We start from the raw sequence: 15266 nt of genomic DNA on the forward strand, positions 1-15266 counted from the left end.
AACAATCAATAGGAAACATGCCTTTGTACGTGAGCCTGACTTGGGGCTGAATCAACTATACCAAGGGACAAAGGAACATCAGTTCAGACAACTCCAGTGCACCACATTTTTGGAGAGTGCTGCCCCACCCCCCATCCCCCACCCCATATCCCAGGAGTACAGTGCTGTCTGCCCACTCAAGCTTGGCTGAGCCTGGGGGCCCCCTGTCCATCCCCATCCCCACTCTGGCTCGGGTGGGCCCTTAATGGCCCTGGGTCTTGGGCGACTTGGGCTTGTGAATGACCGGTGGTGACTGACAGCCAGGGCCTGATGGCCTGGGCAGTGTTCTGCTTGGCCATGCTGTAGTGGTTGATGACCATGTAGAAGCAGCTCCTGGATTTAGGGTCCTGGGATGAGTAGTAGGCATCCAGGGAAGCTGGGTTGCAACGCTTGTGTTGGGGAAGAAGGAGACACCATCAGGGGTGCACAGCAGCACGGCCAGCCCACCTTCCCCACCACACAGCATCCCACAGGAGCCCGGCTCAGTGCACAGAGGGCAACACCCCCAGCCAATCCTGCCCCTCCCCTGTCCATCACCATCACCATTGCTTGGAAGGAGCCAGAGGAAATGAACCTGGGGCTGACCCACCCAAGGCCAGCCTCCCTTGCTTGTGGACGGTGGGGCTGTGCAGGCACCACTGACCCCAGCTCCCCTCTGCTGGCCCCAGGGGTTGCCCTGGGCTGCTGCCCACAGACCATGGATGCTTATTCTATGTTCTCCATTTAACATTTGTATCTCTTTTCTCTTATTTTTGAAGTCTTTGTTCCTAACAATATTAATATAATTGTGCATTTGCATTATCTTTTAACATATGAAGAACAGTCGCAAAGTAATACCAGTCTTCCTCCTCAGAGTCAGACCACTGAATGAACTTGGACTTGGCTCCATGGCTCTCTGGGCCCATAGAGTCCCCAGCTTAGAAGGGTTGTCATTTTCTGACCATGCAATGGTACACCAGGTGACAGTGCCTCTCCTTTCAATGTGATATTCAATCAATTACCCGAGACAGCAGACACCTTGTAAAACAGGCTCGGTGGGAGGTGACTCCTGATGCAGGCTCAGGTAAGCCTTTCTGTGCTGGTGAGTCCATGCCAATTTTGCTTGTGTCATTTTCATCTTATGGTGGGCCTGTCATGTCACAACCCCTCTGAAGTCATGGGCATCTCTACCTTCTGCTGAGGGTGGACATCAGCATGCTGTATGCCTCAGTCACTTGAAGTATTTATTTTCTTTTTTTTTTTTTCAGTAGTATTATATAATACTTCTAGTAGGGGATACATTCTAATATATATTAGAAACTCTTGTCAATAGAAATAAAAATTACATGGAAGGTATATCTACAGTCCCAGCTGTAGGGAGGGTTGAAGCAGAATAACAAGTTCAAGGTCAGCCTTGGCAACTTAGTGAGATGTTGCCTCACAGTACAAATTTTAAAAGGGAGGGGACTGGGGATGTAGCTCAGCTATAGAGCACTTTTGCATAGTAAGGGCAAGTCCCTGGGTTCAATCCCCAGTCTTTCCCCACAATTTACACAGTAAATGGAGGGATGTATTACCAATCTCAAATGAGGTAAGATTACTGATGAAAACATTTATTTAGGTACTGGGGACTGAACCCAAGGGCATTTTATAATTGAGCTACTTTGCCAGTTCCCCTCCCTTTTTAAATTTCAAGACAGGATCTCATTGAGTTGCTGAAAGTTGAACTGAACCCAGGGGCACTTTACCACTGAGCTACATTCTCAGTCCTTTTAGATTTTTTAATTTTAAATTTTAAGACAGGGTCTCACTAAGTTGCTAAGACTGTCTTTGAACTTGTGATCCTCCTGCCTCAGCCTCCCAAATCACTGGGATTACAGGTATGTACCACCACACTCAGTTATAAACACCTTTAAGACAATGTCCTATTATAGAAAACCAGTCATCTGTGGATTGAAATTGAAGTTACTATACAGTAAGTGGTATGGTAGGTCTTGCTGATGCAAAGGGGTCAAGGCATGGCAGGGTTCCTTATACAGCTGGTGAGGCCCATTGTTTACCTCCTTAATCACTATTGACTGGAATTGCCTAATCAATCAGGGGTCAGAAGTTGGAAAAGGACTATGCATCCTATTCCTGATGCCCTTCTTCCCAGCTATTGTTCATCTACTTGCAAACAGCAGCAAATCAATCATTTTAGTCCCTTTTCCTTTGACAAAATGCAAATGCGTGCGTTAGATATAAGCTTGTGTAGTGTTTGGCTAAATGCATGATCAATCAATGAGTATAAGCAATATCAGCACCCTCATTTTTGGGGGGGACAGAGCACTCATCATCTGGAAAGGGATAGAGAAAGGTATAGGCGAAGAATGGGTTCACAAGAGAAGGGAATGCACACAGAAGGTAAAAATGAAACTTCAGCCTCTGCCTAGTGTGTGCACTGCTGACTAGTAACTAAGCAGGTTCACAAAGCACATGCACACACAGGCATGGAGAAACTGACAAGAAATTGAAAACAAAAATAATTGTCTATCATGTAACCAATTAGTTTATGTATGTTCGTGCTTTTTTTTTTTTTAACAATATAACTGGCTTGTACTTGTATAAAGGAGCTTGTTTGCAAAGGACTCAAAGAAGCTTAAATTCCCCATTTTGGAATAACAAGCATGCAATGCTAGTAGGAGGACATAGAATGCATCTTCCCATTTGTCTAGGCAGAGCGATGATCTTCAAGAAACTTTCAAAACAAGCAGTTAGGGGCTGGGGAGATAGCTCAGTGGATCCCCAGCACCACACAAAAAAACCAAATGAACAAACAAACAAACAAAAAAAACAAGCAGTTAGGCTCCCACTTACCTCTACTTTGTCTATAAATACCCAGGCCCCTCAAGCAACCTTTAGCTATTGAGGGTTACCTGGTTTCCTAAAGTGCCTGTGCCTTAAAACTCACCTATTCTTGCCTTTCTTATTTCTACCCATATCAAAACTTACTTTGGGGCTGGGAAAATAGCTCAGTCAGTAGAGTGCTTGCCTTGCAAGCACAAAGCCCTAGGTTCAATCCCCAGCACCACCCAAAAAACAACAACAAAAACCCCAACTTCCTTTATCTCAGAGAAGAGGGGTGGAATTCCACATAATAGCAGTGTATATCTTTTTGGGTTAGGCAATTGTCAGGCTACGCTGAGAAGCAGGACTACATACCAGACTAAGCATTGTCATATATCAAGAGAATTTCCTGTATTTAGCTCAAGAAATTACGACTATTAAGTGGCATGTGCCTGTAATCCCAGTGACTTGGGAGGCTGAGCCAGGAGTATCTAACGCTCAAATCCAGCCTCAGCAACTGAGCAAGACGCTGTCTCAATATAAAACATTAAAAAAGGCCGGGGATATAGCTCAGTGGTAAAGCATGTTTGCATTCAATTCCCAATACAGACACACACACACACACACACACACACACGCAGAGTGACTATCACTTCCATCTCTAGTAGCATTCTAAAGTTAACATTTCTGGTTTTTTTCTTTTTTTTCTGTATGGGAATTAAACACAGCACTTCATACATGCTATAAGCACCCTATCACTAAGCTACATCCTCAGTCCTCTACTTGTTTTAAGTCAAAACGTTAATTTTGGGGTGCTGGGAATCAAACTTAGGGCCTTGCACATATTACACAAGTGCCCTACAACTGAGCTACACTCCCAGTCCCACAATCATGTTAAATAATTAATTACATTGTAATGTGTCAATGATCAGGTAATGGACATCCCTCTCAAAGATCTATATTTTAAAATTTTAAGTGAATTTCTGACAAAAATTACAGAAAAGTAAAAAATAAAATTCATGGAGATGAGGGTTGACTGTCCAGGTATCTCATACTGAGAATGTATATGTATGGCTCCTTTGATTCCTTTCTGCTTTCCAAGGCTTTCTCCCTTTATCTAATACCCAACCTAGAAACTTGTAAAAAACACCATTTTTTGGTGGAGATCCCTTCTCCCTCATTCACCCATTAAGAGAGAGGTTTTGGGAGGCTGGGGATATCATGTCAGAGAGAAAACAGAACACCAGAATTTAACACTACAAGTAAAAGGTTTACTTTATATTACTGTTCATAATAATATATAGTAAGTTATCATGTTATAAAAATATATGATAAAATCTTTTGTGTGTGTGTATGGTGCTAGGAATTGAACCTCCCGCATGCTAGGCAAGTACTCTACCACTGAGCTGCATCCCCAGCCCTATGATAAAATCTTGTAAGAAACTGAATGAACTGAAGCTTGACAACTCCTTTAAGAGACCAGAATAAAACTGCAGGGGCTGGCTAAGTTCCACTAATTTCTTTTCATTTTCTTTGATTTTTTCTCCTGATCTTCAGTTATCCTTTCTGCAGGTCGCTTTTTCAACCCCTTCATTTTCCTAGTTTGTAGTTTGCTTAGGTCTTGTTTCTGCATATGAATCCTTCCATAAGTTGTACCAAAAGTATCATGGGAGATATTTTTCTTCTTCTTTGGCTTGAGGGCTTTTGGCATTTTCATAGATAATTTATAAAGGTCATCTGATGCCAGGTGTGTCCTCCTCACAACCAGATCCAATGAAGGTCCCATCTCTTCCAATTCAATCCGTGGTGTTCTGCAACCAGATTTCTTCAACAGCAACTTATAGCTTCGAAAGTAAATCTTTCCATTCAGTGCAGTGAAATGCAGAACATACTCTAATCCAGCCAGGCGAATATTTGATACTGTGGGGCCTCTGAAAAAGTCAATAAGAAGACTTTTTAGTCTTCTATAGTCTTCAGTTGCATCAAAAGCATCACCAGCAAATATTAACATGGGTTTTGTTCCCTCGGGACATTTACTATTCTTAATATCTTTGAGAGACACAAACTTCTCAATACCTAATTCAATCTTATCCAGCACATGGTAATCATACATGCGACCTATTACTAGATTATTTGGCCGCTTCTTGTTATGGGAGCCAAACATGAATAAAGAACAATCTGACTTCTTTGAAAAGAATTCCAGTGATGTCTGATCCTCAAATGGTCTTGTAATATTTTTCTTTTTATATAGAATGCCATACAGTTTTTTCAGTGCGTACACATCTTTAAGTACTTGTGTCACTGTTGTATTTGCATTTCCCCCTTTAATCAGCATGGCATTTTTAATATTTTCACTGAGCTTCGGTTCTCTCTTCTCAAGGAATCTCTTGGCCCTTTTTGTTTTGGGTTTTATAACTTGATCCAAGGCATCCATGGCTACCGCATCCCCAAACTCAAGTATTTATTTTCTTTCTAAGTTTATGTTCTCAACTTAATTTAGGGCCAGGTTCTTGGTTTAGCTTGTTTCTAATTGTCAGGGTTTTCTTTCTTCTTATTTAAAAAAATTTTCAAATACATCAGTCACTTAAAGTCTCGTGGACAAATGTCTAAGCAAACACACCAGAGAAGCCTGACTCCTGTCCCTGTCCCTCCACTCTGTTTCCTCTCTGTCCCTGAGTAACCGTTTTTAGTAATTTTTTAAATTATAGGTCTCAATTTAATTGAATAATTTGGGAGGTAATTCTAAAAGGTTTTTAATTCTTTTTTTTTATTTTTGCAGACTGCATTTTGATTCATTGCACACAAGTGGGGTACATCTTTTTGTTTCTATGGTTGTGCACAATATAGATTCATACCATTTGCATAATCATACATGTACATAGGGTCATGATGTCTGTCTCATTCCACCATTTTTCATACCCCCTGCTCCTTCCTCTCATTTCCCTCTATGTAATCTGAAGTCCCTCCATTCTTCTCTCACCCCACACCCCCACTATTTATCATCATCCACTTATCAGAGAAAAAATTCAGCCTTTGGTTTTTCGAGATTGGCTTATTTCACTTAGCATGATATTCTCCAATTCCATCCATTTATCTGCAAATGCCATAATATTATTATTCTTTATGGCTGAATACTTTTCCATTGTGTGTATATATACACATTTCTTTATCCATTTGTCAATTGAAGAGCATCTTGTTTGGTTCCACAATCCAACTATTGTGAATTAAGCTGCTATAAACATTGATGTGGCTGTGTTTTAATTTATCCTTCTGGGACTTTCTTTCTTAAAAAGTAAGCTGCAGCTTTCACTTCCCTTTCCTCACACAAGGGAGGATGGTCTCTTTTTTCCTTTAGCTAGACGCTGTTCTACCTGCTGAACTGGGCCATTCTCATCTGTCCTCACAGTGCCATGGAACTCCACCCTGTGCATCTACCGTAGTTCACACAGGTGTCTCCAGCTCCAGCTATTCCCAACTCTTAGGTCCTGGCCTTTAGCCATGAGGAGGGTGGTCTGGGGAAGTCATAGGGCAGAACCCAAGGACCTGTTCATGTTGGAATGTGATTGATCACCACCCCAACTTTGGGGAGCCCTCCTCGTGGAAGCGTGGAAGACTTCACCTCTTTCCTCACCTGTGGGGTGAGGTTTGAGATGGGGATGCTCAAACCTATTTTTCAGAATTGTGTGGCCTGATAGAATGCTTATGAAAATGTGCAGCCAAGAGCCTGAGATGCAATGAACATCTAGTAAATGGTGATTATAAACATTATAAATCAGATTCTGTTTCTACTGTAACTAAGGTGTCAAGAACCCAGAATCTGGAAGGCCTTTCTCCAGCTGATCCAACTGAATCCTATCCTTAAAACCTCCCAAAGATCTGTGGGGCATTACCAGCCCCACTTTATGGGCATCAACAGCCCATGTTTCAGGTGAGAAACTGAGGTTCACAGGGGTAGGAAGGTTCTTTCAGGTTACACAGGTGGCTCAGTTCTTTGAAGGAAGGTTTGCAGCTGGAGCAGTGGCCAGGGGAGGGGCCCACCATGAGACCAGGCGGGAAACCTTAGAAGTGCCCATTTTCACAGCTCTGTGGGGCACTGTGAGGTAAGAACCCTGCCCACCTACCAGGAAGACTGTGCCAAGAGGAAAAAGTAAGGGCCAGTGCTGGCGAGCTCTGCTCACGGCTGGACACCTCCTGACCCTGGATAGGGCCCATTGGGAGAGGAACCCAACCCTCTGCTTGAGGCTGCAGCCTCAGGAAACCCAGAAATTCCTTGCTGGACACACACTGGGTTTCAAACAGTCTGCAGAGTGGTTGTCAGACTCAGAATTTGGGCACCAATGAATTGAAGACAGTGGTCAACCCCCAACTGTAGCTGACAGTGACCGGGGACCACCTACCCACTGGAGTCCTTTAACTTGAAGACAAATCCCTCTGGGCAGTTGTGGTCACAGTCGAAGGCTTTGTAAACCACCAGGAACACGATGTAGGCAAGGAACACTAGGGCCAGGCTGACGAGGATTGTGACCTGCAGGAAGACAAGACTGAGGGTCACCCACAGATCGTGCCAGCTCTAGCCCACACGTGTGCAGCAGGCAGGTGGCATGCTAGAAGTGAGGGAAGGGACCTAGCACACTGCTCTGCCTGGGCTTTGTCACTGATTCACAGTGTGCACTCAGGCCTCAGTTTCCTCTTATGCAAAACCCTCTTAAGGCTCTTCCTTGAACCCACACCAACTAACTTTCCTGTGGGCTGAGTGGCAAGAGGCTATTGATCAGCAGGCACTCCTTTCCAGAGCCTCCAACCTCTGCTGTGACCACTCCATCACTGCTGAATTCCATCTCAGACATCCAATGCCTCTCTGGCCTCTGTGTGGACACCTAGTGCCTAAACCACCCCCAAGGCACTCCTCCCAGCCCACACCTGCTCCACTAAAGTCTTACCCACTGGCAAGCAGTTCCAACCCACTCTGCAGTCATCAGGCCTCAATCCTGATGTGCTCTTTGCCTCTTTCCCACACTGTACTTCCAACCTTCTGGGATCATCCAGAATCCAGCACTTCTTACAACTTCCATCACTTCCAGCCTTGCTCCTAGCCACTATCTACCAGCAAGCTTGAGGAACACCATCAGGATTTATCAGGAGGGAGTAGGTGAATAATTTCAGAGGCAGCTCCAGGTTTACACTGGCCTCACCGCAGCCCCTGTGCAAGGTAGATATTAGGGCTTCTGGTATTCTGGGTGGAATATTCGTGTGTATTATTTTTAAGTCTTTGAGTCTGTTACTCTAGAAATGTTACAGAACTCCTCTTCTGGAGAAAGGGTCCTCTTGATTTAGAAGAAAAATGAAAGCAGCTTCGGGAACCTTGCTCCTATCTCTCCCCACCCCAAAGCTTGTTTGTGGATGGGAGAGGACAGGAGGCCATGAGGCTCCAAGCAAGCAGAGCTGCTTTTTGGCAACTTTAAGGCCAGATGGGAGAGGCAGAGGGGAACAGGGAGGAAGGAGGGAGTCAGTCAGAATCCTCTGGGTGGAGACTGGAAGAGAATTCCCCATGCACGTGTGTGTAGGTTTCAGACAGAGAGGTGTGCTGTTCAGTTTTAAAGTACAGTTGGAGCAGTGTGCTTCCCACCCCTCCACTCCCCAGTTCCTCTGCTGAAGTGTTGGACAGGAATCAGCTCCAGCCAGGTACTGGGGTGGAGACAGTGTAGAGTGAGTTCAAGTGGAGACAAGACCAGACCAGAGCCATGTGGAGCTGAATGGAACAGTTCATGGAGGCTGAATCTGGCACATCAGATGTCCCCATGTCACTCATCCACCTTCAGACCTCCCAAATATGGCACTGGAACAGTACAGGAAAGGGTGTCACCAAGGACCCCTACCTTGCACACCGATGCTGAGGACCTAGGAACACTGGTCAGTAGATGTTTGTAAAGAAGCTAAAAATGCCCAGATTTTCCAAAGACCAAAAGGCAGAAACAGTCCCAATGCCCATCAACTGATGAGTTGATTGTCAGATTGTGGCACATCAACCTCCGTATCCACGGATTCCACATCCATGAATGTCATCAACTATGGGGATCAAAATAACTGGAAAAAGTAAATTCTTTCAGAAAATGTATAGATATTTTTCTTGTTGCTATTTCCTAAATGATATAATGTAACAATTATTTACACAGCATTTACTTTGTGCTAGGGATTATGAGGAATCTAGAGAGTTAAAGTACAAAGAAGGATGTAGATAGGTACCATGCAAATACTATACATTTTATATAAGGGAGCTGAGCATCTGAGGATTTGGGCATTTACAGTGGTTCCCGGATCCAGTGACCATGACTCTTGAGGGATGACTCTGTATCTACACAATGGAACATTATTCAGTCACAAAAGAGAACAAAGTACATTACAAATGCAGAGATACCTCAAAACCATATGCTAAATGAAAGAAATCAGATGCAGAGCGTCAGGTCGTATGTGACTCCATTTGTATGAATTATCCAGAATCTATGGGGACAAAAGCAGATCGGTGGCCTCCAGGGGCTGTGGGGGCAGAGGAGCAGTGGCTGATGGGCCCGGGGTTTCCTTTTGGTCATGATGAAATGTTCAGGATCCAGATAGAGGCAATGTTTGTGCAACATTATGAATGTTCTAAATGCCACCCAATTGTTCACTGTAACATGATTGATTTCATTTTTGTGACTTCAACCTCAATGTTTTTAAAAATATATGTTCATGGCCTGGCAGCATCCTGGCACCCACAGCTCTGCCCAGGAGTGGGGAGCCATCTTCCTCAGTGATGGCCACAGAGCCACCTGTTAAGGGCTTAAAAATGTGCTAACAGCCCTTGACCTCATGGAGCATGCTGCCTGTGCCCAGCCCAGGGTGCTGCTCCCAACAACAGCAGTAGGCATAGGCACAGCCATGTCTGTGGCATGGGACTCAGACCCCCTGCAGGCAGAGAGGGAGTACAGAAGCACAGCACCCACCTGCCACCTCCAGCAGCCTGAGGAGGGACCAGGAGTCCCGGGAACACCTCCCACCCCAGTGACCACTTGCAGAGCCCTGGACCTATCAGCCAACTCGGGCACTGGACCAGAGGCCCAAACGTAAGCAGGTGGCCCCAGGCAGGGCTGGGCACTCCCATGGCCACAGCAGGTGGGTGAAGGGGCCCCTCCCGATGGTCCCTGTGTTCACAACCTCCACCCAGGAGGAGCAGGGTCTGATTCACAGAAGTGTCACCAGAGCTTGAAATGTAAGCAGAGAGGCCTTCACCAAATGTTGCTGGAAAAAAGAGACGTGAGGCAGGGAGGGACCGGACCTTCCAGGGTGGTGGTTTCAGCCCCCACTGCACCAGAGGCAGCTGAGGTCCTTTCAAAGCTGACGCCTGGGTAGCTGAAACTGCAAGGAGTCTAGTTTCACAGCTCAGGGCCATGGGCATTGCTGTGAAGTCTCCAGGTGATGACTGTGTGGGGCAGCCAGGGAAGTGCCTCTCCTCTGTGTAGTGCTGGCTGGTCACACATTGTTAGCATCACCCAGGCAGCATTGGAGACAATGCAGGTTCTCTGGTCCCACCCAGACCAATGACATCAGAAACTCTTGGGGGAGGAGTTCAGGCCTCAGGATGTTTTGAAGCCCCAGGTCCCTCCCTAGTGCAGGTGGAGGAGTGCTGTGTAGATGGAGAACAGCTGGCCCTGATTACCAACCGGCACCATCGGTGTGAGTGCTAAGCAGGTGCCAGGACACAGCCCACACAGTTCCTGGGATTCTGCCCAACCAAGACCATCCCACATCAGGTTGGGCCACACATTCCATAGCACCAGGTGGAGGATGCCCAGGGTGGCTCTAGCTAGAGTCTGCCTCCCTGTTCTGAGGTTTGGTAACTCCTGCGACTTAGGTCTGTCATTCCTGAAGAGACTTGGGAGACTGGGCAGTGGCAGTGAATCAGGTCTCACTACCCCTCAAGACCTCACAGTCTTCAGGTGAGGGAGAGGTAGACAGATGGACACAGGCAGTTGCAGCACATGGGGTGGCACTGTGACCAATGCAGGTCCCAAGTGCTGAGGCCAGACTTGGGCCACAGAGTGGAGTCAGTGGCTCAAGGAGACCAGTGAGAGGAGTAAGATGGACGCTAGAGCTGGGTCTGAATTCCTGAGAACAGTCTTCCTTGGTTTTCCAAGTGGGGGAGAGGCTGGAATCTTGGCTGACTCCTGGCTGGATTTCCTGCGGGCCATGGTGCTGGCGCATCCTACAGAGCTGGCTGCCCTAAGCCAGCCTCAGCCTTTATGGCAGATTTGTGGAATTCAGAGCCACTGGTGCCTGATCCCTGCAGCAAAGCTCCTGTGGGGAGGGTGGGGCTTCAGGGTCTTGAGAGAAGCCTGTTTCCCCACAGAGACCTCTGCACATGAAAGCCTGGCTCCACATCAATATTTATTAACTGGGTTTATAAAACCTCATTCCTTGGGGACATTCTAAAGCCCTTAGTCTCACCTCCTGAATTTAACAACCTGGGACCAGCAATAAATAGCTCGTTAGCTTTCCAACGCTAGAGGTGACTGGTCCATCAGACGTTATCCTGGCTACTTGATGCCTCCTCTCTGTTCCCCATCTTCCCACTCACTGGCTCTTCACTCATGCAGAATGGGTGAATTACAGGGTCCAAGGTGAGCCAGGCACTGCCCACGGTCACTGCCCCAAGGAGCTGCACCAGGCAGAGTAGGCATTGGATGCACAAGTAACCAAATCATGAGAAAACAAGAACAGAATGGGACCTGGAACAGAGGGTGTGGAGGAGAGGGCAGTCCAAGCAGCAGAGCCAGGCAGAGGTGACCTGGGATGGGACATTCTAGGGCATCCCAAAGACCCTCACAGGAGAGGAGTACAGGGTTCCATAGGACCTGGGAGGAGCAGAATGGCTGTGACAGGAGGTGCAGCAGGGGACAGGGGCCAGCCATTGGAAATTTTGCAGGCCCATCCAGCCTCATCCTGCTGGTGAGCCAGCTGGTCCCAGGGCTTTCAGCACAGCCCCACTTTGCCTGGTCCCTGCTGCACCCTCTAGTCTCATGTCGGTCAATCCCTGGCTCACTGCCCTTCTCAGTCCCAGCCCACGCCTGAGTGTCTCTGGCCTGCCTGGTTCTCCTCCTGGTGCCTCTGTTGGAGGGCCAGCGAGAAGGTCTCCTCAGCCTCCCTGCCAGCCTGCCCCTGCCCCACCCCTGCCCCACCCCTTCCCTGGAGCCCAACTGGCTCAGGCTCATCCTCACCACCGTGTCCCTGAGACCCTCCTGCTGGGAAGGCCTGAGCCTTAAGTGCCAGCAAGTGCCCTCCTTCTCTGTGCTGGGCACAGAAGATCCTGAACTGCAGTGTCAAATTGCAGTAATACCACACACACACACACACACACACACACACACACACACAGAGGGGGTGGGACACAGGCAGATGCAAGTGCAACCTGGTTGAAAGCACACTGTGCCTTCTATCCCATCTTTCAGTCCCGTCCACCAGCAACCATACACGCACTCAAAGGCCCTTCACCTGGAAAGAAGCAGAACTCAGGTTGACACACTGCACCAGGCAGCCCGGGATTCCTCTTCAAGTTTTGGGGTGAGAGAGAGCCTAGAGGAAGATCTTGCAGTGGACTCTGGAGTTGGCGATGCCAGCAGAGATGTTCCGAGACTGAAGTCCACAAGCCACAGCTCCATGGAAGAAGAACGGTGGTCAGGGAGGTGGCCTAGCAGGAGGGAGAAGAGTAGGAGCTGCCTTCCTGGGTTGCTGTCACCAGTGTCACCAGCAGCACAAACACAGGAAGTACCATAGTTACATCTATTTTGCTGATGGGAAAGCCACGGTTCCGAGATATGGAGTGACTTCAAAGGTCCACATTTAGTGAGAGTGAAGTCCAGACGAGCCCGAGGGCCCTGACACTCCTTGTGCCCATACCTGGGGCTCCCTGTGAGCAGGCAGAAAGCTGCACCACCTGGGCTGGCCTCCTGCAGCCTTGCCTACCTCCACTTCTCTCCAGCTAGTGACCAATGCTTCTGCCTCTAGAACAACTGACTGAGTCCTGCTCACTGGCATCCTCCTGCTCCCTGCCCAAGACCATGGCTGCACCCCTGGACACTACAGCCCCCTCTGTCCCTGGCCTCCAGCCATGGCTTCCAGTCCACTCTGGTCTTTCTAACAGCAATGTGGTCATTCTGCCTTCTGGATGAATAAGCCCTTCACCCACACGATGACAGCAGGTACACAGGCCCTCTAGGACCTAACCACAGTTGGCCCATGGCCTTGGCCCTCCTCTTCCTGCCCCAGGCACCCACACTTTCATGGCTGCTGTTCCCTTTCTGGGAATGCTGTTCCCAGTGCAGCAGATACCTGCCTCCCAGGTCAGACTTCCCCAAATCCTCCCCAAAGCCCTCGGCACTCTCCAGCACCCCCATGTGTGCCCACTGCCTCTGAGACACCTCCAGGTGCGCCACGACCAGCCCCATTTCTCTTGGCCCCCAGGAGGCAGTGTGGGCAGCAGCAGGGAACAACTCCTGGCAATTCCACTCCCTCCCCACTGGCTACGTGCGGGACTCGGTCCTCTGTCCTGTGCACGGATCTGCCGACGGGCCTCACCACAGCCTGCTGAAGGTGCTGCTAGGGCTTCATTTTGGGGATGAGGAAACTAAGGCCCAGAGAGGTTGCCTCAGTTTCTCAAGGACACATGGCTCACTGAGTGATATGTTCAGGAGTGCCTGCTGTATGCTGCACATGTATTGCCTTCGTGTACCTTCTCAGCCCTCCTCCCTTTAATGAACTCCTACCCATGCTTCAAAGCCCAACAGCTGCATGCTGCTTCCTCAAAAGGCTTTCCCCTGCATTTCCCTCCACCAGTTAGCACCGAGTGCCTGTCACAGGCATGTGCCCTGTTGTACATGCCGGTGGGCAGGGCTCATCTCTTCTCTCCATCCTAACCCCAGCTTGTGCCCTGCACAGTGGAACAGAGCCGCGGGTGCACAACCACAGACCTTGCACGCCCTTCCTCATTTCTGGCACAAAGCCCCACCTTCCACCAGAGCTTCAGATCCCATCCTAACTGTTCCACAGCTGAGAAGGAGAAGTGACAAGCCCAACCAGGTCACAGGAGGCCACCTGAGGTCTGCCTTGTCTGACGCTCGGGAATTACTTGTTGCCCCCAAAATGATCTCCCTGTATGCCGCCATACACCCCTGGAAAGTAAAAGGCCTCTCTCTGCAGCCTTGGAGAGCTGGACCCCCCCCTTTTCTGTGGATTTGGGCAGTAGCTCTAGATGCACCCCATCAGGGTTCCAGTCTTGCTTCTGCCTCTCATGAGCTGAGTGTCCTTGGGCAAGATGTTTCTCTCTGAACCTTTGTTGCCTCACCTAATAAATGGGGGTAAAAGAATCTCACCCATGGGATTGAGTCAGATTGGACTCTGGCACTTGGTGCTGAAGGCCTCCATCCTAACCTCGGCGTCATATGGCCTTTGGATAAATGCTTCTGTCCTGTGGTGGCCTGTGCTTGCAATGAAGCCAGATGTTATGCACAATACACATGAGAAATTCATTCAGGGAGGGTACATCACTGCATATGTGGAAACCCAGGAGCTAAAAAATGCTCCAGCTGCCCGGCCAGCCAGGACACTGATCAAGGCCCACACGATGCAGAAAAGCATGAACTTGGTCAACATTCGGGTTGAGCGCAGCCCAGAGCACACAATGACTCATGGGCAGCCCCATCTAATGAAGAGTGAGAACCCAGCAAACCTCAAGCAATAGGACCTTTCACAACAGGGAAATTATATTTTTCAGGAAGATGAAAACAGTTCATCTTCTGAACATGGCAACAGGAACTTCCAGAGATAGGACGGGTCTGCCCCCAGCTGTGTTCATGGCTCAGTCCAGAGATCCTTCAAACGGGGCTTGAGTGGAAAGGATGAGGGGATTGCAGCCTCTGTTACTTCCCCTCAAGTGACACCCTGGCTTTCTCAGCTCTTTCCCTAGTACCAAGTGGTGGATGGAGCAGGGACTTTGAAGCCAATTGTCTATACGGAAGTCATGGGTGGTCACTTAATAGTGTGAAGCTGGGCAAGCTGCCTGCCTTGGGAGTCCTCAGCTTACCTCTCTCCAAAATGGGTTGAAATGGTGACTTCCTCACACTGGCCATGGAAAGACTGAACAGGGTGTGGAGAATCTAGGACTGGTCCATTATACCTGCCCCTCCCATAGGAACAACGATAGCACATGCAGAAGGTATGCATACAAGACCCCATGTCCTTGCAACTCTGTGACATGGACACTATCAATGTGCCCATTTTAGAGATGTTTTGCAAGAGGTAGGCAAGAGGAACTATCATGTATGAGTGGCAGAGTGGTGATTTTCACTTGGGTCTAACTCAGAAGTCCAGCTTCCCAACCAAATGTCAGCCTG

The 15266-nt window shown here is 48.2% G+C and overlaps 1 protein-coding gene and 1 pseudogene across 1 annotated transcript; both read right to left on the minus strand.

The window, feature by feature from the left end:
* Positions 1 to 241: 241 nt before the first annotated feature.
* LOC124975867 (neuronal vesicle trafficking-associated protein 2-like) lies at positions 242 to 13322 on the minus strand (annotated as a pseudogene).
* On the minus strand, positions 4050 to 5278 carry LOC124975868 (ribosome production factor 2 homolog). Its single transcript, XM_047538359.1, has one exon. It carries the CDS (start codon positions 5276 to 5278, stop codon positions 4358 to 4360), a length of 921 nt encoding a protein of 306 aa, XP_047394315.1. The 3' UTR covers positions 4050 to 4357.
* Positions 13323 to 15266: the final 1944 nt, after the last annotated feature.

This window comes from Sciurus carolinensis, unplaced genomic scaffold, assembly GCF_902686445.1.
Source record: "Sciurus carolinensis unplaced genomic scaffold, mSciCar1.2, whole genome shotgun sequence".
Taxonomy (NCBI): Eukaryota; Metazoa; Chordata; class Mammalia; order Rodentia; family Sciuridae; genus Sciurus; species Sciurus carolinensis.

Bases quoted from the DNA above. Each gene is read 5' to 3' on its own strand.
- LOC124975868 (XM_047538359.1), bottom strand. From the start codon at position 5,278: ATGGATGCCTTGGATCAAGTTATAAAACCCAAAACAAAAAGGGCCAAG.